This window comes from Loxodonta africana, chromosome 24 (assembly GCF_030014295.1).
Source record: "Loxodonta africana isolate mLoxAfr1 chromosome 24, mLoxAfr1.hap2, whole genome shotgun sequence".
In the NCBI taxonomy this organism is placed as follows: domain Eukaryota; kingdom Metazoa; phylum Chordata; class Mammalia; order Proboscidea; family Elephantidae; genus Loxodonta; species Loxodonta africana.
This window is the reverse complement of record NC_087365.1, coordinates 48,050,074-48,074,922: the sequence shown is the minus strand read 5'-3', so window position 1 is coordinate 48,074,922 and position 24,849 is coordinate 48,050,074. Positions and strand designations below refer to the sequence as shown.

At 43.3% G+C, this 24,849-nt stretch overlaps 1 protein-coding gene across 5 annotated transcripts in view; it reads right to left on the bottom strand.

Annotated features, from left to right (window-relative positions):
- The window catches only part of ARFGEF2 (ADP ribosylation factor guanine nucleotide exchange factor 2), an 86,914-nt gene that overhangs the window by 34,683 nt on the left and 27,382 nt on the right, over positions 1-24,849 (bottom strand). For 2 of the 5 annotated variants that reach the window (XM_023550360.2, XM_003411757.4), the window contains exons 6-19: positions 24,295-24,529; positions 17,400-17,480; positions 15,295-15,446; positions 13,149-13,279; positions 10,735-10,969; positions 9,637-9,736; positions 8,819-8,958; positions 7,569-7,677; positions 6,442-6,625; positions 4,480-4,591; positions 3,738-3,943; positions 1,659-1,743; positions 1,387-1,558; positions 625-776 (exon numbers count right to left, since the gene is read on the bottom strand). In XM_023550360.2, the coding sequence (XP_023406128.1) occupies positions 625-776; positions 1,387-1,558; positions 1,659-1,743; positions 3,738-3,943; positions 4,480-4,591; positions 6,442-6,625; positions 7,569-7,677; positions 8,819-8,958; positions 9,637-9,736; positions 10,735-10,969; positions 13,149-13,279; positions 15,295-15,446; positions 17,400-17,480; positions 24,295-24,529 (2,094 nt within the window). The remainder of the gene's footprint in view (positions 1-624; positions 777-1,386; positions 1,559-1,658; positions 1,744-3,737; positions 3,944-4,479; positions 4,592-6,441; positions 6,626-7,568; positions 7,678-8,818; positions 8,959-9,636; positions 9,737-10,734; positions 10,970-13,148; positions 13,280-15,294; positions 15,447-17,399; positions 17,481-24,294; positions 24,530-24,849) is intronic. The other 3 variants (XM_010591779.3, XM_064276183.1, XM_064276184.1) reach the window with 3 other exon arrangements.

Here is a 24,849-nt window from a genome sequence, read left to right as displayed (position 1 = left end):
AGGCAACGTCTGTTCTATAAACTTAATTTACTGAAACGTCTCAATTTCAAATTACTTAGACTTTACTTTTCTGCCAACCTTATTGTGAATTCCCTGGAAATAAAAGCTCATAAATATCTAGAGTTGATCACCCAAATGGAAACTGAAGATGTATCTTTTTCAGACATTTTTAAAACAGAGAGACCTCGAGGGTATTATCTTACTTCCACTTAATCTAATCTGATAAACCCTGAGGCCCCTGAGGTGAGATGTCTCAACAAAACTGCCTCTTTATCTTTTGTCTGAATAGATAGTAATTCATTCAATCCTCCCAGCAGTCCTCACAGCAACCTTATCTCTTGTCCTACATGCGATGGAGAAGTTGGGGTCACACAACTACACAGTGGCAAAGTCAGGATTCGAAACCAGACCTTCTGACTCCAAGTCCATGCTCTTGGCTGGTGCTGGTAACTCCCCAGCATCACCAGGGAGCATCTGCAAAGGACCCACTTCAGTTCTGTTCAGAGAGAAGCACCCAAATTTGGCCTTGCCTCTCCTTAACCTCCTCACCATTATCAAATCCCTGGTCAGCCTCCTGCCACTCGACTCCAGCATCAAGCCCCTCTGCCTTCTTAGGGTACTCACTTTGAACATTGGCCGGACGTGGTCCAAGTGAGTGGCACTTGTAAACGGGGCTTTGGCATGGCTCACGGCCTCCATCAGAGCTTTGGCTGTTTTCGCCATTTGTTCCATCTCCAAATTGTACAGCAGTCGTCGCTGCTTTTCACTAGCTACACCTACAAAGAAACAAAAGCATGATAATAGCAGCTACCACTAACCGAGTGCTTCCTATGTGCCAGGCCCTGTTCCAAAAGATTTACGATTAACTCATAAACTCTCCCAATCATCTCATGTGGCTGTTATTAGTATCATTACTATTTTACAGATGGGGCAAATGAGGCACAGCGAGGTTAAGTAACTTAACCAGGGTCACACAGCTAATAAGTACAAGAGCTGGGACCTGAACCCAGGCAGTGGCACTCCAGAGCCTGAACTGTAAACCAGAACACTCTGCTGTCTCTTAAATAAAGAAATGAATAGCTTCACAGGGGGCTTACCTATCAAAATTTTAATCAAGCCTGGCACAATCACCACAGGAATTAGAGCAAAGTCTTAAGAAACATTTTTTTCTTTTTGTAATTTAGCTCTCAAATTACTTAAATTCCCTCTTGTTCCAAATCAAAAATGTAGCAAGAAGACGGTAATATTATGAAAGAGCTAGCATCACCACAATTAATACTTCCTAGTAAGATATCTAGATACGTAAATTACATTTATCATCATACTTAGTCGTGCATTCAGATACACTAGGAAATTGGAATTAACAGAATTTTCATTAGACCTTACTCTGCTTAGTAGATTTGGTTGCGATCGTATGCTCTTTTGTTTCTTTCATTGCAATTTTCTTGCCTTCTATCTCTTCATAGATGCTGGAGAGATATTCTTCTGGTAGGTCTTTACTATCATTGATACCCCGATTCATCTTAATATACTGCTCTTTTGTCATTTTATTTTTTACCTGAAATTAAAAAAAAAAAAACATTTTTTAAAATATCCAATGACCCAAATAAAGCTATTTACTTAGCTACTGCGATACACAAATCATTAAAATATTTTACCTGAGGACTGTGCAAGTCGGTAGTCAGCATGATAATTGAGTACGCTAGGACGTAGGCAGTGTCAGCACTAGCAAACAGAGTTTGCCTAGAAGACAAGAGTCCAGATGTAAAGGCAATGAAGGGGGTACAACGCTAATGGAGGCACACTTCACTGAAAGCGGGCCGACTGCTCCATGGGAGGCCACGTTAGTCAAGGGTGTTCTTGTTTTCATCACCACCCAACATTATTGACCCAGAAAGTGGAAAAAGCTAGTTAAGGCTATGCGTGAGGTCCTAGGTTTCTTTGAATCAAGTAGTTTCAAGTCAGTTTTTACAAAAGACCCGTAAGGAACATCTAGGATCGAGACTAGGGTCAAGACACGGGATTAGAGTCAGGCAAGTGAGGCACCCAGACCCACAATTCAAGGAGGCCCTCTCTCAGGGGCCGGCCCTGCACTGGATGCACCGTGGAAGTGAGGCCTCCTTACATACGCAGCCAAGGTGCCTTGCTTGCCTCACTCTAGTCCAGTTCCTGGGAGCGTCTATCTTGTGCCATGTGCAGTGCCATGACTAAAACTGCTGTTTTGCTGTTAGGTGCCGTCGAGTCAATTCCCACTCATAGTGACCCCATGTGACAAAGCAGAACTACCCCAAACGCCCCACAGAGTTTTCTAGGCTGTAATCTTTACGAGAGCAGACCACCAGCTCTTTCTCCTGGGGAGCTGCTGGGTGGGTTCGAGCTGCCAACCTTCCGGTCTGTGGCCAAGCGCTTAACCGTCTGCACCACCAGCTCTCCTTAACTGTTTTTTAGTTATTAGTTATTTACAGCTTCATTGCGTATTATAATATTTAACAGTAGAAATACAGAGGAAAATATTTATGTTGTTCTAAACAAAATGCCAGTGAAGTTTGACTTTTTTTTGCCTTGGGCAAGAAAAGAAGGAAAAACAAAACAAAACAAAAATCTGGATGCATAGCCTCACAGGATGTGCAGCTGAAGCGAGAAAAACTGGCCTGTGCAAACTGGCCCAAGGGAGGAATTCCGACGAATACAACAAAAGGTCTACATTCTAACACGAAATTTAACTGGGTCACAGGTTTACTGACTAAGGAAAACAGACCAAGGCCTCCAGGTCCAGACAGGAGATATAGTTAAGGTCAATAACCTCTATTTATGTCTTCCCAGTGAATTCTAATGTCCAGGAGGTTAAAATGACCAGCTGCTGCCTTTGCTGACCATGCTGTCTCATGGAGACAGCCTGCCCTCCATTGGTCCTACTGGGGCCAATTAGTATGGAAACCAAGTTGACTTAAGAGGCAAAAATGTTTCCATTGAACAGTTTCCAAATCTCGTTCACAGTACACTCAGACATTTTAAACTTCATGCTCAGAGGAAAAGGTATGAGCTTTTGAGCGAGACAAATTCATATTCAATCTGGTCTCTGCACTTACTAGCTGACTGATACTTGGACAGATTGTTCCATCTCCTAAAGCCTCAGTTTTCTCATCTGTAAAACACAGGTACTATCCCAGGGTCACCGTTAGAGAAACAATGCATGTAAGACCCACCGCACAGCTGACACACAGGAGGTGTTTCAGAAAGCTCACTCCCTTTTCTATCCCCACTTCATATAAAAACACGAAGCACCCACCAAAAAAGGTGCCAAGATGAAAATCACATACTTAGGTATTTTTTGTTAATTATGCTACCATCTTTGTAACCTGCTCATCAGGGTGTAGTCAAGAAAAACCCCAATTCTTAAGATCTACCATGTATATCAGAGAGCTCTTCTTGATTAGGAAAGAGATGCCCGAAGGTCTAGTCTTCAACAGCATGGGCTCTAGTTGTATGCTCTTGGGCAAGTTACTTAACCTCTCCTGTGCTCAGTCTCCTTATCTGTAGAATGGAGACAGACATAGGGCTGCTGTGAGGCTTAAATGAGGTAGCTCCTTAGCACAGTGCCTGGCACACGGTGAAGAGAAACTGCAGCTGCTTGACACAGATTTAGAAAGAGTAAACCCGTCCCCCAACCAAAGACTGATGTTCTGAGGTAGGCAAAGATACACCTGAAGTGGGAGGGACTCAAACACGGTGCTCACCCCTGGTTGCACTCTATGTATCTTGCGGCAAACTTCTCCATTAACCGATCAATCTTCTGGGCCTCCCCGGGTAGGCGGAAACCTTCGAGGAACGTCCGCAGGGCTGAGACGAACTCCTTTTCGCAGAAGTCGAGTTGGTCAACGTAGGCATACATCACCTCCTTGTTGAACCTCATGCTGTCTCCCAGAAATTCACCTACTTGGGTCTGAAGCATACGTACTCACTCACATCTAGAAATCACTGAATATGAACCCACCACCAAAGTCACTTCAGCCAAAGCGGGGAACGGACGGCCCTGGCTTAAACACCCAGAACAGGCTGGACTGTTAGAAGAGCTGGGCAATCCCTGAGCCCGCATCCACCCAACCATCCCTGGGTTAGTCTGTCCTGCCACGGATGAAGGGAGAGGAGGCAGAGAGCCCTAAAAGCAGAGGGAATGACATGGCACGCTCAGGAGGGAGGTTAGCTGCAGATGTGCAGCCAGAAGAACAGTTTCTAGCCATCAAAAGACACATCGCTCTGACGCTATTCCACCAAATACACAGCCACCTGTCAGGAGGCTGGTTTGTTCCCACCGAAGAGCTTTCTGCAACACTGCAAAGGCACATGCTGGACTGCTGTAATCAGGTGTCTGGACAATAGCCATAGTACTCAGGTCAGCCAATCTCTAGGTTAAAGTCCAGGAGGTGTCAGAATCACCTGATGGAACCTGCCTACAAGTGCCATAACCCCCAGCCTTACAGAATCTAGGCGCTCCTCCTGGTGCAGAAATTGGGCAATGTCTTCAACTGACGTTCCCAGCATTCCTTGTTCCTGGAGAAACTGGATCCCCCTCTTGGGCTTTTTGTTGAACCTGCCTCAACAAGAGATGGGACACAGGTTGCTCACTTCAAAATCTGGATGGAAAAAGCTGGCAGTTGAGGCAAATTACAATAGAAAATACCACAAACAAGTCACCACATATCAGCTAGGAAGGCTCCCTGTGTCCTGGTAGCTTTTCTGAATGCCAGCTTCAGTTTCTGAGTCATATATAGCAGAGTCTGCTGGTTGTTCTCCCCTTCCTCAACACTAATGCAATCCTAGATATTTAGCTGAGCACACAACCACCTAGACAAAAACTGTATTTCCCTGTCTCCTTTAAGCAAAGCATGGCTATGTGATTAAAGTCTTCTTACAAGTGATAAAGCTGAATATGAACCTACAATAAAAGGGAGTAGGTCCCTTTGCTTAAGGGAGACATTATTGACTTCTAGAAAGATCCTTAAACAAAACAGACTCAGCTGGGAGGTACAATCTTTTGCCCTTTTCCTCTTCTTCTTACCCAGAATATATGTGTGATGGCTGGTGCCCCAGCAGTCAATTTACACCAAGAGGCAACCCTGAAGATGAAAAGCATGTGCTAAAGATGGTGAAGCAGAAAGATAAAAGGAGCCTGAATCTCTGATGTCCACAGAGCCAGCATAAGAGCCCTGGGCTGTTCGCTTTTGGATTTCTTTCTCTTGAGAGAGAAATACAGAGTTTAAGCACTGTTATATTTTTTGTTAGAGGCAGACAAAATTAACTATTGTATAAATTCAACTTATTTTTTACCAGGCTCTGCACTGGAGAATCGCACTCATATATAAGCACACACTGGGGCAAGCACTGCGAAGGAAGGACAGAAATAGGGTCCAAGGACAGAGAATAACTCAGGGACGTGTTAAGATATCATGGTTATGGGAGGTCTCTTTGAGGAAGTAATGGTTTGCCAAGCCTGAAGAATGAAAAAGAGTCAAGAGTATTCCAAGCAGAGGACATAGAGGCGGTGAGAGTTTGAAGTGTTCGAGTGACTGAAAAGGCATTGTGTAACTCAGGGGATGAGCTGAGTGAGGAAGCCGGAAGCTTATCAAGGAGGACAAGAAGAAACCTGGAATGATGTGGGGCAGGGGAGTGAGAAGACCTGATTTATGTTTTTTTTACAAGATGACATTAGCTGTTAGAATAGACTGGAGGGATGTGGGATGGTGAAAGCGGAAATGAGGAGATCAACACTTCAATCACCAAATAAATACGGTCACTTCCACTTTTAAAATAAACTGAATTTACTAAGCTACTCCATCATTCAAAAACTGGACAGAACAGGAGATTGTCTGTGGATTTGTGTAAAAGACTGGAAATAAACACAAGATTTACCGATGGCGTGTTGATGATGCTGTGGTTATATGGAAGAATGTCCTTGTTTTTCAAAGATGTGGGGCTGAAGTTTCATGATGTCTACAAATTACTTTCAAATGGTTCAGAAAAAATATATACATAAACAAACTTGGGAAATGTTAATTTTCCTGTATCTTGAAATGGTCATAATATACTGTTGGAAAAAAATGTTACCAATACGGATTTCCTCCAAGTAGCAACATTAAGAGCGATTGTTATATTCTTGCTTTATAGGTTTTTGTGTTTTCTAAATTGTTTTAATTTTTTCGTTAGGGAAAAAAAAAAGCCAGGCATCAACCACACGAAGGTACTAAATTCTCTCTTTCTTGCACTCTCCTTGTTGCAATTAAGCTCATCTACAGGTGCCAGGTGCCAGGTGCCAGGTGCCAGGTGCCAGGATTAGCCTTTGGAACTGGCATTTTCCCTTCAGGAGTCAGTCCCAGGTTCCCAGAAAAGACAGGCTTTGTCGGACTTCCCAGGAGATTCTGCCAGAGCAGAAGCCATACTCACAGCTCAATGCCGTGTTCAATGATTTCCTTTTGTTGCTTGATGACCTCAAACTGCTCTGGATCATCCTGGACAGCCGTCTGAGTCCCGGAGGACACCGTGGACTCCATGGACGTCACACTGCTCCGTCTCGCCATGTCAAGGCCTTTCCCGTCCCCCATTTCCTGATCTGGGAGCCTCTCCTGACCTGCAATGACATAAAAGCAAAGGAAACCAAATAAGCAGATGGGACAGACACAGCTGAGTTCAGGTCTGGCTTCGCGGGTCCCTTTCCCAGCTCTGTAACAATACAATTCTTACTGTTAGGATCATAAGCATGAAACCTTAATGTTACTCAGATACTTGTTTTTCATGGACCTTGGGAGGCATTTCTAAAAGTCACAAGAATGGGTAAAAATTTGGGTCATTTAAAAAGAACAACAAACAGGAGGATTTGCCCTATGAGGTATCAAAACTTATTATACATCTCTAGAAATCTGAAAAATGTGGTGCTGGTACAAGAACAGACAGATCAATAGAACAGAAGAGAAAACAGTATTTTACGCAAATGGTGCACAACTTCTACATTTGTTTGCCAACCGTGCCCTCCTCTCACAAGGTATTTTCGTAAGCTCGCTATGCTGATTTTTTTTTACAGCAACATGTAAAAAAAAAAACTAGCATAGTAGTGCTTACCAAAATAATTTGTGTAAAAATACGGTACATACATATAGGAGTTTAGTGTATCAAAAAGGTAGTGTTTCAAATCAGAGGAAGGAGAGACTACTAAAGTAAGATTGGAGCAACTAGTTCTCCATTTGGAAAAAAGTTCAAAATGACAAATGTTCTGTTTTTTATATATATATATATATATATACGTATATATATATATGTATATATATATATAAATAAATAAATATATATATACACATCCACAATTGGAAAAAAGGTAAAAAAAAAAAAGTTTAGAGATGACTTCACGCTATTCCTCAAAAAATTCCAGATGAATTATAAAGTAGAACCTTTAAAACACAACAAGATGACTGCAAACTAAAGTTTGCTTAGTTACAAGACCACTCCACCAAGACGACAGTCGCGAGCAGCCGATCATGGATGGAGGCGGTGTGGCGGCGGCAAGCGTGCTCTCTCACCGAGGCTGGTCTGGTGGTTGGGGTTCACGTACAGGTCTTTGCTCCACTCCACCATGCACTTGAGAATGGACACCAGGCATTCTAGGCCTTTCTTCCTCAGACTGAGCTCCTACAGAACAAAAGGGACATGGCACAGAGACTCAGCAGATAACTCACATGCAGACACCTATGGGGCCCTTAGGGAACTCCAACACTAGATAATCACTGAAAACCCAAGGAAAAGTTAACATGAGGCTAGTCTTATGGCTCACTGCGAAAAACACTTAACGCCTCTAACAGCGTAGATTACAAATATCCCAGCAGTAGAAACGTGGGATGTGTGCATTCCTAAACCAACAATGTTATTTGGATTATTTTTTTACATTTTCATTTATTGCTCTGTGCTTAAAAAAAACAAAACACTTTCCCTTAAAAAACAAAAGCAAGGTCTTAACCAGTAACTCTGAAAAATGAGAAAGGAACCTTGTGTGATGCAGCAAATGAGTGATTCTGGACACAATCTTACCCCTAAAGGCTCACGAAATGGATTCCAGTTAAAGGCTTGCCCTATATGTCATTTTTTAAAAACAGCATTTCCTTAAATAAGCAGTTGAATATCAGTCGCAGATAATCTTTTACAAATACAAACAGATTAAACTCGAGGCACTTCTAATACAGCATCTCAGGTGTCACAGATCTCCCTGAATTTGACAACAGCTATGGACCTTCCTCCAGGAAAAACGCACACACACCAAAGTTCTGCACCTAAGTTTAGGGGGTTCCTGGCCTCTGACAGGCCATGCACAGACCTCAGGTTAAGGATCCCGTTCTCTTTGCAGGCTCTCTACTCATGACAGCTACCCACTTCGCCCAGACAGGGGACTAGGGTCCTGCTCCAAACATTATCTTTGAAAAGGCAGCCGAGAATAAACTCACTCCCTGTCGGTCTCAGCCAAATTATTGTCTTCTCAGGGAGACCACCGTGACGACCACATAAAAATGTACTATGCCCTCATCTCCAGCACTTACCCTCTATCTTCCCTGCTTCATTCTGCTCAGCAGCATTTACCACCACCTGAGACCCCAACTCTTTACTGTCTGCTCATAAATTTCATGAAAGCAGGAATTGTGTGTATGTGTGTGTGTGTGTGTGTTTTGTTCACTGCTGTGTCCCCGGAACCAAAAACAGTGCTGGCACATGGTAGCACTCAATCAGTGCTTGTTGAGATAAATGAACTTTAGATATAAATGAGTGTTCACAAGGTTTTTACCTGCAGAGGTGTCATTCCCAGCTCGTGTCCACTTCTTCCCTGAGCAATTTTGGATAAATCATTTACGAGGCGCTCAAAAATGTTAGCAGCATTTAAATCACAGTCGTAGTTGACGTAAATATCCACAACACACTGGGCATCTATGAAGATAACACACAAGTTATCAGAAATTCTGACATGATCTTATACGAGATCCCTCTGCTCACAATTCTCCCCAGTGACCAGTGAACTCAGGAGGCCAGGTCTCCATCAGGAACCGCACGTGGGCAGTACTGCCAAGTCGGCAGGCCTTGTTTTTAGGACGCTTCCACACTAACCGAAGTCTCAGGCAGCATTCTATCTCACCAAGGCTCACTTCCCTTATCAAAAAAACCAGAGAACTATGGCCCTGTCCCCTCTTAAAGTTGCATAACTCTTATGAAACCAATTTGATGAGACAAGTGAAATGTTTAGCTTATAATATCCACACAATTGTACAATGTGAGGTAAACCGAAATACACCAAACCACCCGATCAAGAATTTGTAACACCAATATCTTGGAGCCTGTGCCTCACTAACAGCATTCAGCTTGTAGGCAGGGGGACCAAGTGCCCTGGTTTGCCAGGATGTGGGACTTGCAGTGCTAAAACTGGGAGAGTCCTGGGTAAACCAGGCTGGGTAGGTTACCCTATAAAGAAGGATGGGGTATAGAGGTGAGATGGGACATTCATAAGGTTAGAATTAGCTCAGAAATGCTTTTGATACATTCATTTTCCAAAGCCCAGATCAGGTGTTTCTGAGTGAGTCAAATGGAGGAGGAAGCTCAGGATGAAAATACCTGCACAGATCCTTGTCAGAGTCTGAATGACCATCCACCTGTGCTCGAAGGAACTTGTGGACGTTTCTAAAATGTTTAGGAAAATCTCTTTAAAAAAGACCTATATGACATGAAGACAAAGAAGGACATGGATTAACAGTCTAAGTTAGGGCTCAAAACCTCCAAGGCTTTAGAGGACACGCAGATTCCGTAGTGAGTGAAGTAGCCTGGGTAGAAGCCTGGCTTAGAGTTTGAACAGCAAGGAGGGTGGGCCGTGGTGAACTTCAGCACGCCAGCCCCATTGGAAGGAGCAGCTGCCCCTCAACTCCGGCCAAGAACTGTTATGTGGAAACTTAAGACCAGTACTGTAACTCTTCCAGAGAAACCGCATATCTGGATTTTCACGTAAAATCTGATTTCTCAATTTGGCAACTAATTCATGTTCTTTCAAAGGATTTACACACCAAACAAACATGTTTGGGGGGTTGAGTCCAGCACCTGGGCCCTGAGATTTAAACCTTTGGTTATAATGAAAGACGTACAAGGCTTTGGGGCAGTAATGTCTTTCTGAAAGGTATTCTTCCTTCACTCATTCAAAAAGTTCCTCTTTGGGGTGCTAGCAAGTTGACTGGGTAACTGGTTCCTGGTGATGGTGACACCAGTAGTTCCTTCATTTGGGTTATCCATTTATTTGTTGATGGGCATTTAGGTTGTTTTCACCTTTTAGCTATTGTGAATAGTCCTGCAATGAACACTGGTGTACAAGTCTCTGAGTCTCTGCTTTCAAGTCTTTTGGGTATATACCTAGGAGGGAAATCACTGGGTCATATGGTAATTCTATTTTTAGTTTTTGGAGGGACCACCACACTGTTTTCCACAATGGCTGTATCATTTTGCATTTCCACCAGCAATGGATAGGAGTTCCAATTTCCCCCCACATTTGTTATTTTGTTTCTTTTTTTTAAATCTTAGCCATCCTAGTGGGAGTGAAATGGTATCTTATCATGGTTTTGATTTACATCTCTCTGATGGCTAATGGACTTGAGCATCTTTTCATGTGTATGGCGGCCATTTGGGCTAAATGTCATCAAATAGAAAAAGCAAACTTCAAGTCCTTACCTCGATCTGCATTTTCAAGTGCATCTTAAAGTTTGAAAGAAGAGTAAGAAAAATTGCAAGAGAGAGCTCAAAGACATCAGGCACTGAAGAGACGCCGTTTTTGGACAAGGCCACACAGAGATACTGCTTGATTGCATTGATGAACATCTCATGCGTCCTGAAGACTGGGCCGGCATTCTGCAACACGGAGAGGAGGAGCTGCAGGGAAACCACCTTGGAGCGCAGCTCATGGGATCTGGCAAAGAAAAAGAAGAACGAGGACGTGCTAAAAGATCAAATGTAGGGGACGTGTTTCTTGAGATGGCCTTGCTCCTCTATCAGTGATGAGCATTTCCTGAGAGGTCAAGGAACTAAGAATTAGTAACGGCACCTAAATGTCAAGAGCATGAGGGCAGATGCCACAAGGTGGGTCATCATGGGACCTGCAGGACCTCTGAGAACAGGAGCTGCCACTTCTAGTATTTTTGTCTCTCTCCACCCCACAGTAGAGAAGACGGTAGGAGCAAAGGAAGTGTCAAGTGATTCTGGAGTGATGGTTCTGTAACAAAACTACCAGAACCAACTACCTTACATGTTCCGTGTGAGGCTGAGATCTGTCCCACTCTATCCTTACACACAACAAGGTGCTGCTCTCTATCCACCCCGCTCCCTGATTCACCAAGTTCAAATATGGTAAAAATGGGAAATTTTTTTTTTTTTAATTTTTATTGTGCTTTAAGTGAAAGTTTACAAGTCAGTCTATCATACAAAAATTTATATACACCTTGCTATATACTCCTAGTTGCTCTCCCCAAAATGAGACAGCACACTCCTTCCCTCCACTCTCTCTTTTTGTATCAATTTGGCCAGCTTCTGTCCCCCTCTGCCCTCTCATCTCCCCTCCAGACAGGAGCTGTCCACATAGTCTCATGTGTCTACTTGATCCAAGAAGCTCACTCCTCACCAGTACCATTTTCTATCCCATAGTCCAGTGCAATCCCTGTCTGAAGAGTTGGCTTTGGGAATGATTCCTGTCTTGGGCTAACAGAAGGCCTGGGGACCATGACCTCTGAGGCCCTTCTGGTCTCAGTCAGACCATTAAGTCCGATCTTTTTACGAAAATCTGAGGTCTGCATCCCACTGCTCTCCCGCTCCCTCAGGGGTTCTCTGTTGTGTTCCTGTCAGGGCAGTCATTGGTTGTAGCTGGGCACCATCTGGTTCTTCTGGTCTCAGGCTGATGTTAGTCTCTGGTTTATGTGGCCCTTTCTGTCTCTTGGGCTCACAAGTACCTTGTGTCTTTGGTGTTCTTCATTCTCCTTTGCTCCAGGTGGGTTGAGATTAATTGATGCATCTTAGATGGCTGCTTGCTAGCGTTTAAGACCCCAGACGTCATTCTCCAAAGTGGGATGCAGAATGTTTTCTTAATAGATTTTCTTATGCCAATAATGCCAATTGGCTTCGATGTCCCCTGAAACCATGGTCCCCAAACCCCCGCCAAGAATGGGAAAATTTCGTAAACCATTTTCCTAACGGTCATAATAGTAGCTAGCATTCTCAATAGGAGAGCTGTGGCTTATAACTGACAACTAATAACAACAGTGACTGCAAAACTATAAAAGTGTAAGGTCGTGTGCTCAGGACATCACCTATATTGTTTCGTCTAGTCATCAACCCTGGATGGTGATTTTCTGTACTTCCATTTCCCAGATAAAATCTGGTAACTCGCACAGCTGCAGAGCGAGTATTAAGCGGAGGAACCATGATGTGAATGCAGCTTTCTCTGGTTCCAGAGGCTGTGCTTTCATCACAGTGCTGCCATTCCTGCAGTGGTTTGTTCACTACAAAGAAATGTTGGGCTTCCCTGGGCTGAATCTAGGGCTTAAGTCTGTATCCATCAAGCAGAGGTTTCCAACCAGGGCAGGGAACTGAGGTTTGCATGTATCCTGCCCCTCCCTGCCCCTCCCATCAGGAGAATAAATCAATTAGTAAAAAAGGGGTACATGTTCAATATCGGAACCCTGGTGGCATAGGGTTAAGAGTTTGGCAGCTAACCAAAAGGTTGGCAGTTTGAACCCACCAGGTGCTCCTTGGAAATCCTATGGAGCAGTTCTACTCTGTCCTACAGGGTCGCTATGAGTCAGAAACAACGGCAACAGGTTTTCTTGTTTTTTATGTTCAATATACTGTCTGTTTTTAGCATATAAGCCAAGAAAAGCAAAACAGGGTAATACTTTGGTTGGTGGGGATCCAGGGACAATTCAGTGAAAGGACTGTGGGGACTGCAGGACTGTCCAGAATTTCACGCATGCCCTGAATACGTTCCAGGGCTCACAAAGACAAGAGGACAGTGCCAGAACAAGGCGAGGCTGAGACACAGCGTCCCATGCTCCTGGGTTGTTTGGGCTGCAGAGGGCCAAGAACTGGGGTCTGCTTACTTTGGATCTGGGGGGCCTTCTCCAAGGGGTTTCATGGAAAGCTTGCAAAGGGAGCGGAACACGAGGAAGGCATCCTTCTGCAGAATGTGAGAAAACTTAGCAGCCACCTGATGTCCTTGCGTGTCCGATTCCTGATATTTGCAACAAATAAAAGAAAAACCAAAGGGTCAACACAAAGGATTATTTTTTCCAAAAAATAAGAAACATAATTATCTCATTGAGATTGAAGTTCTTATGTTTATTCACACAGGGTGGTGAAGGATGTGGGGGAGGGGAGAGTCTGGCAAAACAGAAGCCATGGGGGAGTCCTTACGGCAGTATAAAGCCTTATTCCTTGTCCTTCAAAAAGCTGGTATGGATGGTTTAAAATGATAAATGATCAAAAATTAAACCACAAAAAATTCTAACACAAAGGTAAATATTTATACAAACTTGGGGTAAGGAAGGTATTTCTAAGAATGCTATTGCAGAATAAATGGGAAAAACAGCAGACGTTTTAAAATAAACTTTTTTACAAAACTAAAGCACATTTAAAAAAAAAAGAAAAATACTTGTAACAGGATAAGAATTAATATCCTCAACATACAAAATCTTCTTAGAATTCATTGAGGAAATATGGGACCCTCCCTCTCTCCCCATGTAAAGCAGCAAAAGACATTAATAAGCAATTCACCAGAAATACAAATGGCAAATAAACCTAAACAAACTTCTTAGTAATCACTAAGGCAGGACCTTTCTCCCATCAGACTAGCAAACATTTAAATGAATGATATTGCCTGGTTTAATGACAGAACAGGTACCGACACCCTGCAAGTGGGCAGATACTTGAGTATGTCTTCCCAGATGGCTAATTTGGTATTAATGATCAAAAGCCTTAAAGCCTCCAACTCTTTTGACACAGCAGTAACACTTCAGGAATTTATCCTAAGGAAAGAATGAAGGATGTGCGCAAGATTCATTTACAAGGGTGTTCATTACAGAACCATTTCTTCTGATGAAACTGAAACATCCTAAAAACCTAATAGAAAAAAAAAAAAAAACCTAATAGGGGACTGGTTAAATAGATTATGGTAATTCACATGATAGAATTTCACATGGCCATTACAAAATTGGTTAGATCTATATGCACTGACGTGGGGAGATCTCCGTGATACAGCCGGGGTGAACAAAAAGCAAGGTACAGCTTAGTAGATCAGACGCAAGTCCCTCGTGTGGACCCGAGCGTAACCCTGTGAGCGCAACGCACGCGTTCTCAATGGGGATGGTACCACCCCAACAAGGCAAGGAGTAGTTCATGGGGAGAGGCGTGTCTAATCCTCTTTATGTACAAGGCACAGATATAACAGAGTACATCAGAAGACACACAGTACTATCTGTAGCATTAAAGTATTATGGGGAGGGGTAGTGATTAGGAAAAAAAAATATCTCAGAAGGCTCCTTAGGAGAACGATATATGAAAAAGGTTGAGAAATACTGACATAAAGGTGCAGAGAGTGGGGTCTGGAGGGATGTTTGCAAAACAGCAGTAGGACCTATTTCTCAGGGCAGGGGGAGGGAAGGATTTCTGTTGATACTACTTTTTGTTTTGAATGTTTATATATAGCAGTTTATATATAACAGTAAAGCTACTTTTAAAAAATAATGTGATAGACATGTTTATGGTCATGAAAGGATGTTTATAATATACATGAATTTTAAAAGCAGGTTTCAAAACAGCATGCATATTGTGTTATTCCATTTAGGTGGAAAACATATGCAAGTGGAAGAAATATCTAGAAAGATACATGTAAAATGTTAACAATAGTTATCTCCAGGTTACAGGGGTATGGATGATGTTGATTCCTCTATTTTTTCCCTTCTGTATATTTATTTTCCTATGATGAGTGTACATCACTTTGTGAGGCAAGAAAAAGGGCAGGATACAGTAATACCTTAAAGTCTGAATAAACAGAGTTTAATAACAATGTTATATATAACCAACTCTAGCACATTCCTGGAACTGAGTCTGATAATACACAGAACATCAGACTTTATGACTAATAACACGGTAGGGCTTGTTTGTTTTTCTTGATTGAGTTATATTCTGCATCTTCTAAAAAAAAAGTAAAAATAGAAATGAGACTGAACAAAAGAATCATCAGCCTACCAGATTATCTGCCGATGACAAGGACTGCCTGTCGTCTGCTATCCCATTGGTCTGTGAGTTTTCATCTACTCCTGGGGGGACAGCAGATTCCTGGCACTCTGGTCCGCCTAGGACCCCCTCGGGTTCTGTCACACTGTGCTTTTCTGCTGCTGCTTAAAACACAAGTGCAAATGTCGTCGCCAAATTAGTTCTTATCCTAAAAGGCTTCCTGACACCAGAAAGAAGTTGCTCCATAGAACTTCCCAGATAACACATTTTCCCTTCACCCCTCTCCACCACGCTGTGACTGACAGACAGGAAACCAACAGAGCTTGGCCAAAGTGGTGCTTAAGCTTGACATGTGTCTGTTATTTACAGCCTCACTCCCAGGGCTGCAGCAACGCACAACTCACTCTCAAGGGCTTCATTCCTATTGGAGTCCATCTCAACGTGCCCCCCGGATTGTGCAATGCAGCAGCCCTGGCTAGCTTCACCCATTTCTGAAAAAGATTTACAAGCAGCTAAAACACGAAAGGCACAGAAAAAACAAGGAGGGGAGGGAGTATTATAGGGGTTAGAGAAGATGATTCATACGGATGAAAAGGGTTTGACAGTTATGACAGAAACCTCAAACACAGAGAAAACGTAGACCTGAGCTTCCTGGCAGCCATGTGAAAAAGGGAAAGACAAAGAATTAAATAGATCTCATCATTTTGTGAAGGAAGGTATATCCAGCGAGTAGCAGAACAAGTGAACTCTTCGAGGAATTTGCCATGTGGATCGACATAAAGGGACACTGAACAATTTAATAAGCAGGATCTTCAATAATGGTTTTAACAGAGCATATATTCATTCGACAAACATTTATTTATTAAGGGTGTATCATGTGCCAGGCTCTGTGCTAGGGGCTGGGATCTAGCAGTGAACAAGACTGAGAAATACTCATTATGTAATGACTTCTTGTTATGTTGTTGTTGTTAACTGCTGCTGAGTTAATTCCGACTCATGGCAACCCCATGTGAAACTTTCTGTGAACTTTCTGAAGCAGAATTCCAGGCCTATCTTTCAAGGTGCCTCTGGGTGGGTTTGAACTGGCAACCTTTCAGCTAGTAGTTCAGTGCTTAATCATTTGAGCTGCCCGGGGACTCCTTTTTTACTACAGGCCCCAGAAAAAAAAAATCTAAAGGTACAAAATGAAATTATTCTGTTTTAAAGCCTTTTCTACAAGGAGTTCAATAAATGAAGGAATCTGTGTATGTAGTATGTGGTACTCTATATTAACAAAAAGATATGGCTTAGAGCAGAGGCTTTCAAATTTCTCTGACCAAAACCCTCAGTAAGAAATACATTTTTAAACATTATGACCCAGTACACGCAAATGTCCACATAAATAACTGAAACACATGCTTCATGAAACAACACTTAATAGTTCTACACACAATGCAATGAGCTCGTATTCTATTTCTTATTCTGTTTCATTTTAAAAAAAAGTGCTAATTGCAACCCACTAAATGATTGATTTCTCAACTCATTAATCATTTACTGGCACTGGGCCGAGCATTCAATATGTAGTCATTTACCTGAGATTACAGGCGAAAAGAAAGAAAAAAACTATCCAACGGTCATTCTGAGCTATACACACTGCATTCCACTGAAGCCAGCAACACCATGAAACTGAAGGAGTTTTGAAGTCTAACAAAATTAATAAAGCTTCCTGTGCGCCCAGTGCCTGCTGACAAGTGGACTGTGCCCTTGAGGCAGCGGTGGCTGGCCAGGACAATTCAGTGGCAATGGACTTGGGGCTCAGAGCCTCCTCCTAGAAAGGCCTGGGCGCCCTTGAGCTGCAGAATGCGTACAGGAGCGGCCCGTGGTGTCTCATGTGGAACATCCAACCCTACCATGGTCAGACTTTGCTCCCTGAACCTAAGCCGCATGAGAACAGTATCAATCAACAAAAACAGGTAGTTTTGTTATTCCATCTGAAAGGCAGGCACAGAGCTCCATGAGTTCACTAGGGCGAAACAACAGTAAGAGCAACGATAATAAAACCACATCACTACCATATCTGACGAAGGGCTTTTTTGGAGGAATGAGGCTGGAACAAAGGCTAGGTCCTTGGTTCTTACCTTTAACAGCAGATGTGACTACATCTTCTAAGATCTCCTTCACCACCTCCTGGGCTCCATCCACGGGGGTTTCATCCATTCCTACACACACACCCAAATACACAAACACACACACAGGGGCGTTTCCAGGGAGAACAAAAGAAGAGAGAGAAGCAGATCCCATCAATGTTCCTTTGTAGTCACGTTTCAGAAGGCCAGGGTGCGAGCAAGTCCTCCCCAAGGCCAAATCTGACTGTGCCAACGCAAGAGCGTGCCCTGAAATCTGAAACACTTGGGCAGCATCTGCTATGATTTCGAGTTTGCCTCTGCGGAACACTAAGCCCCTCTGACTTTCACACTCTTCCTTTGTAAGTCACAGTTGTTCTGCCAGGGGCCACCCCGCAACCTGGAGGCAGGAGCTGGGTTTTATTCAGCTCTGGTTCCTGGGAGAACACAAGATGGAGCTTTCTGCTGCAATTTCACCTCGGGCGCCTCGGAGCCTTGGTGAGTGTTGTGCCTACCCCAGGTGGTACACCCAGAATTTTGCGAGAGATTTCTAATGTGACAGCTGAGGACTGGCTAAATTTTAAATTGAGCTACTCTGTTTAAGCCGAAGAGGTTTGGCACCAGCTGTTTTTTTTTTGAAAACTAGTTCTGGGAAACAGTTTAGAAAGTAAATAGACTAGACTTTTAGTAAACACTGTTGATTTATAAAACAGTGCAGTGACCAAAAGACCATTACCTTACACAAACAAAATCAAAATAATCATTTTAACTCTTCCCTAATGAAGATCTTCAATCAAGCCACCGTTCTTTTGAGTTCTGGGCTTCGTCTACAAGTTCCTGGAGAGCTAGCACTAAGCATTTTCATTTCCATACAGCACTTAACACAGCGTAACTAAACAGGTAGCTAAATTTATATTGAAAAGTATTGATGTTATAGGCTTGTCTTAGAGGGCAAAAAGAACTTGAACCTAAGTTAGAAAACTCCTCAGCCAGTCACAAGCACCTGGATCTGCTTCTCCATCTAAATAAGATGGTTTAGACTAGGTCGATGTTACCCTCACTTCAGTCACTCTCATGCCACCTCCATGATTTTTGCCATATTCATGTACCACTTACATGATTATATACTTGACAACACTCTTTAAATTAACTTCCCTTAAGCAGTATCTGCAAAATCACAGGCTTGATACGCTGATTATACTTTCTGGATGTTAACATAAACGTATAACTATTAAAATAAAAACTGCTCATCTGAGAACCACCCAAAATCATCTTACCTACACCATGGTTTGGCAAACATATGACTAGACAATTCTAGGTTCCTTTCCAGTTTTAATAGCCTCTGATGCTATGATTTCCTAAAATTATAGTGACAGTTTCTAACCTGTATTGTACATTCCAAAGTAGCTGGTACACAGCATGTTGCTCACATTTACCACCCAAGAAACATAACTTAATGAATACATTTAGCAGATAAGCTACAAGCCTGGGGAGTTAGACCAGAGGCTGTAAAGTGGGTGGCTGGCAGGGACAACTAGCCCGTAGGTTTGTGTTGCTTAGCCTTTGCACTGCTTTTTAAAACTTTTGAATTAATTTCCTACATTTGAAAACTAGGAGATTTCTCACAAAAATCCAGATTTCTCACATAATTGGGAAAAAAAACACAAAAACTTATCTGGCCCCACTGGGCTACAACTGGCTGCAATTAGCAGCAACTGCTCCCTGTAGCCAGGGCCCCAATGAGCTGTGCAGAGACCTGGGTCCTCACCAGTCCCACCTGTCTCCCCTCCACTGAGGCCAAGTGCCAGTCACCATCACACTTGTACCGCCGTTGTTACGGTACAGCAAGTAGGAAAGTAAGACGTGTCTAGAGTGGGAGAAACAGGAGGCTCAAAGGACCGCGTATTTTAAGAAACACCGGAGGGAAAATGTTCCCTTGCAGAAGTGAATCTGACACATGGCGGAGGCTCTGGAGGCAGCGTGCCTTGCTCAGGTCTCTGCTCTGCCACTTCCCAACTTGGGGATTGAAGTTACTTCACCTCCTCCAGCCTCAAGTCCCAGTCAACGAGGATGATCACAAGAGGAGCTACCTCACAGGGTTTCGTACAAATTAAATGAGATGCTAAAGCATTTAAAACAGTGGCTGGAAAAAGTGAGCACTCAAACGTTAATTTTTTTAGGCCCGTGTGTTTTACATGCACAGAGTGGCTTGTGTGACAATATGTATGCCACGCTCGGAATAAAAGCCCACACCTTCCTGTCACCTGCCTCGTCTGGTAGACTAAGCCCTCCCTACAAAAGAGAATCCATATTGAAATTTCCCATCTAACCACTGTGATGCATACAGAAGGCAGTGTCAATTAAAGCAGTCACTGTCTTTTATTTCTAAGGAGAAAAACATTTTCCATTTCAACAGAGTTCCCCTTTTCCTCACTGCAGCTCTTCTACTTAAACAACATCAGGATCACCATTTTTTAGAGGAATAAATGTTTATCAGGAGGGACCAGTTCCTGGAGAAGGACATCCCGCTTGGTAAGGTAGAGGGTCAGTGCAAACAGGAAGACTCTCAATGAGACGGAAAGACACAGTGGCTGCAACAATGGGTTCAAGCATAACCACGACTATGAGGATGGCACAGGACCTGGCAGGTTCGTTCTGTTGTACACAGGGTTGCTATGAGGTGGAGTCAACTCAATGGCACCTAACAACAACAACAAAAGTGTTGAATTCATTTTCTTTGACAAGCTGGGAAGGACCCATGCAAAATCAAAATGTCCTCAGGCCAGGAAGGAGAGGGGGTTGAGTCAGGGAGCCCTAACACTGGTGGAAGCTTCCTGAAGGGGGAGAAGGGAGACATGGAGTCGGAGGGGCAGATGCAAACACATGGTGACAATGAAGTGAGGCCTGCTTGTTTCCTAGAAACCGGCTCAGGGCTTGGTTGCTTCCAAGCACTTAGTCCTATTTAAGAATATGAAGGGCAAGAAACCAGCAGCAAAGCTTTTTGCCGTCCCACTCCAGCCACACACCGATAGGGTTCCTTGACAGTAAAACCATGGTTCATTGAGAACAAATCCATTAGGTGATGTACTGTCCATTACACAGCTACTAAAAATGCTGTGACCCAGTGAAGTGAAGAAGCCAATGGGGTTTATTCCTTGGAAGAGAGCCTGTGTCAAAAACAAGCCAGGAAGCAGGGGAACCTAGCAGTGTACTTTGCTAATTTTATAAAGTGTCACTCTGAAGCCTGTTGTTTTTTTGGTCAACAAAAAAATAATAAAATTCATAAAGCAGGGGATTTGGTGTTGCTAATGGGGAGAGAATGTTCTCTTGTACACAGGGTCGCTAGGAGTTGTACACAGGTCCTACTGCATGGCCCTGACCTCCTTCACTTCTGATTACCATCTGTAACATTTGCCATTTTTCTCTACCCCAGCTTTGAGCTGAAGTTTATTAAATAGTAATACTGATAGCAAACACTTACATAGCCCTATGCGCCATACACTGCTCTCATTTCCTTCTCACAACAGCCCTGTAAGACAGGTACTGAAGGAGTCCCCGTGGTGCAGTGGTTAAGTGCTCGGCTGCTAACTGAAAGGTTCAGTCTGAACCCACCAGCTGCTCCACAGAAGAGTGGCAGGCTGCTTCCATAAAGATTACAGCCTTGGAAACCCCAACGGACAGTTCTACTCTGTCCTCTAGGGTCACTATCGGTTGGAATCAGCTTGAAGGCAACAGATTTTAGTTGCATCGCCCTTTTACAGGTCAGAAAACTGAAGCTCAGAGAGGTTAAAGATTCTGTCCAAGGTCACAGAGCAATAAAGTGATGCAGTCACGATCTAAACCCACACTATCTTACCTGGGAGCCTCTGTACTGGCTGAAAGAAGATAAATTTTCTCTATTTTATTTTATAGTACTTAAGAGTTGGGTTGTTTTCTTCTTTGCAAGAAGAAAAGATGAGCTAAAAAATTTGTAAACACATAGACAAGCTTACATATTATCTACATAAATGTAAAACTGATAATGTCTAACGTTAGGGGTCAAAAAGCCAGAATCTTAAAAATGAACTGAAAAGAAAACGGGAGAGACTGCTAATGGGTACAGGTTTCTCTTTGGGGTAATAACAGCATTCTAAAATTGACTGCGGTGCTGGTTGCACAACTCTGGGACTATACTAAAAACCACAGGATTTTAAAAGGGTAAATTATATAGTGTGTAAATTACATCTCAACAGAGCTGCTAAAAAAAAAAAAATGGGCAAGAACAGTTGGAAAATCAGAGGAGGTGTGAAATGTAAGCAGGGAAGGCTGGCTGACCATACCCAAAACTTCACATGAGCTAGCATATCTCAGGATCAAAATTTTCATTTGGTGAGTTTACAAAGAGCCATTGACCCACTTCTTCATGGGCTGATGAGACTGACAAATTGGTTGTCAATTTATTAATGTAGGATGAGAAACAGAACTGCTACGGGCAAAGAGATGCTCCAGCGTGCCAGTAAATTCTCTCCATCTGGGCAAATGGGGAGACAAAAGGCCCCAGGAGGGCTGTGGCAAAGGCTCTCAGTAACAGGAAAATAGGTGTCAGTGAGTTGGATAGCACAGAACCTGGCACAGGGCCTGCCCAACTGGGGAAGCTACTGTGAAGGGGATCAGTACAGGATGGAATCTGCAGGAGAGTCTGATGTGTTCTCTCTATCACAGAGTAGCTGAAGCATGGCCTCTCAATGACTGCCTGGACTCCGGCCCAAGTCACCGTCTCCCTGGATGGGCACCTCCATCATCTGCCTCTCAGGCTGCCCTTCCTCTGTGCCTTCCAGCCCCGCTTCATCCCCTCTTTTCAAGGGCCCATCCTGTCTTACGGCCTCATCTTGAGAACTGGAAGCCATTTGCTCTTCTTAAGGTAACGGTGCACCTCTGATCCACTCTCTGGAGGTTTGCAGTCTGACTCTCATTGACCAGTCTAATTTCAAGTTCCTGGGAGAAGCCCCCAGAGGTCCACGAAGTACAGGAACAAAACCCATAGCAATATAGTAACCACCAATCATTTTCCCTTCACTACAGCAGACCTTCAATTTACAGTGTTTGTTCAAAACTATATTGTATAAATCATGTTTTTCCTATTCATTCAAAAAATACATTTACTGAGTATCTGTCATGTGTACCAGGCACCACTCTAGGTATTGGGAAGGAATACAGTGGTGAACAGAGAAGGCAGCCCAGGTCTTAGACCAGGAACAAGTAGACAGAAACAAGTAATTTCAGGTAGTAACAGGCACTATGAAGAAAATAAAGGTGGACAGGACAGAAGTGATAGGCTGTTTCAGATGGCAGGCTCAGGGAAGCCTCTCTAAGGAGGTAACGTTTGAATAGAGAGACCTGAAGATGAAAGAGGGAGGAAAGTAAGTGCAAAGGCACTGAGGCCAAAACAAACAAGACACATGCAAGACCAGAACCAAAGTCTGTGCGTTGTGTAATAAACAAGAGGGAGAAGTGTAAGAGGACAGAGAAGGGAACAGGGGCCAGGCTACACAGGGCCTTGAAAGCCATGGGGGACAGGCAGGAGGAAGGACCATGAATTTTACTCGGAATGGGATAGGATGAGAAATTACCCAAGGGGCTCGTGCAGATTAGGGCTTTTAGGAGATGACTTTGGCTGTTGTGTAGATAATGGTCTGTAGCGGAAGCACTTTCATGCAACTCAGAGGGATATGCTTTTATATCTGCACAACTATGCTTACTATAACTAGCATGCTTAAATATTAATATTTATTGATTGATCATAGTTTGATACCAGTTACAGTACAATGCGGGTCCTTGCTCTGGAGAGTGAAGGAGGCAAAGATGAGGACAGATGAAGAGGGTGGGCTGGGAGTTTCTGAAAACCTTTCTTAAGACACATGACAGAAGCAATGAGTAGGCAGCAACTCTGCTCACCCGGAGACACATGTAATTCTTGTGGCAACTTTCTCTTTTGTCTTTCCTTGAGCAAACAGATACAGAACAACATTCCAATAACAACACTCTGGCAAATTATAAAGAAACAAAAGCTGCTCAAGCTATGCGCACTCTAGCAGGGAAAACATTCCACAACAGAAATCATTATCACCAATGTCACAGAAGGTGGGAGACCAATTTTAAAGATGGGTCGGGTATTTCTCGTAGAATAAGCAGCTAGAGTGAAGAATTTTTTGACAGATTCATTTGGGAAGGGTAAATTCCTGAAAAACTAAGAATTTTGAATCTGGTTCTTATAAATTGCCCAGGGAGAAATATAAACATTCATACATAATTTTTTGTCAACTCAAGCCAAGATTTTATTTACTTTAACTATAATAGGGTTTGGAATATTCTTTCATTAATAAAAAGTAAACAAGTGATGTACCTGGTCACCAGGAAGAGGAAAAGAAAGGTATCTATCTGTCCATCAATCTGTCTACTCACCCATTTTCTTGCTCCTTTCACAGATGTTTGAGTAGCTAACTGCCAGGCACTGGGCAAGGACTGGAGACCCAGTAGAGACATGACAGACAGGGTCCCCGTCCTCCTCCAGGTGATAAAAGACAGACAATAAATGACCAATCACTCAAATAATGAACTACTGGGCGCTAAGTGCCCCCACACTGAACCCAGTGCACTGAAGCTGACATGAAGAAGTAGCTAGAGACATTCTAGGAGCTATGTGATGAACACCGCATGGCCAGCAGCAGGGCACTAGATCAGACACCACGCCTCGCTGGTTGTGTTCCATAACAGAAAAGCAAAGGGGAAGGATGTCAGGGGAAAGCCCAGGAACAGCCAAGCTGCTGCTGTCAGAGGTTACCTGCAGATGTTACCCGACAACCCCAACCACCCCTCAGACACAGGCTGATTCCCTCTCGCAGCTGGAAAGGGACAGAGCGCTGGGGCGTACCTGATAGTGACGGGTCTCTTTCTCTGAGCACGTCTCCGTTTTCTGGGCCCACTTTACCAGAACCACTGCTGGCATGGTCACCATTGGTTAAATCTGTTTTTTCGGGAGTTGTCGGTTTGCTCTGTGCCTGGTTCTGCTTCAAACGACCAAACTTTGGGGATACTGCTGCAACTTGGCTCACGGGGGACTGGGGTTTCGACTGGATTGGTTTTTCCAATTCTCTGGCCTCCTGCAACTAAAAGGCAACAAAAGAGGGATTCAATCAAAAGGGTCCCAGCATCTTGATAAGAATAAAAAATATGCCAGCCCAATGCTTAAAATATTTCCAACTAGAAGGGTGAAATTTAAAGAAGAAAGGAAGCTCCTTTGACAAATTCATAGTATACTCTGAACGCAAACTTCAAAATCTGCATTAGATTTTCGCTCTGGTTTTTAAAGCAAGAACAAAAGCACAGTACAGGGAATTCACAGGGAAGAGGCATAACGCGAGGATTAAACTTTAAAACTCTAGGGCTTCTCCCCAGGGTGCGGGGCCACACATTAAACAACACGCAG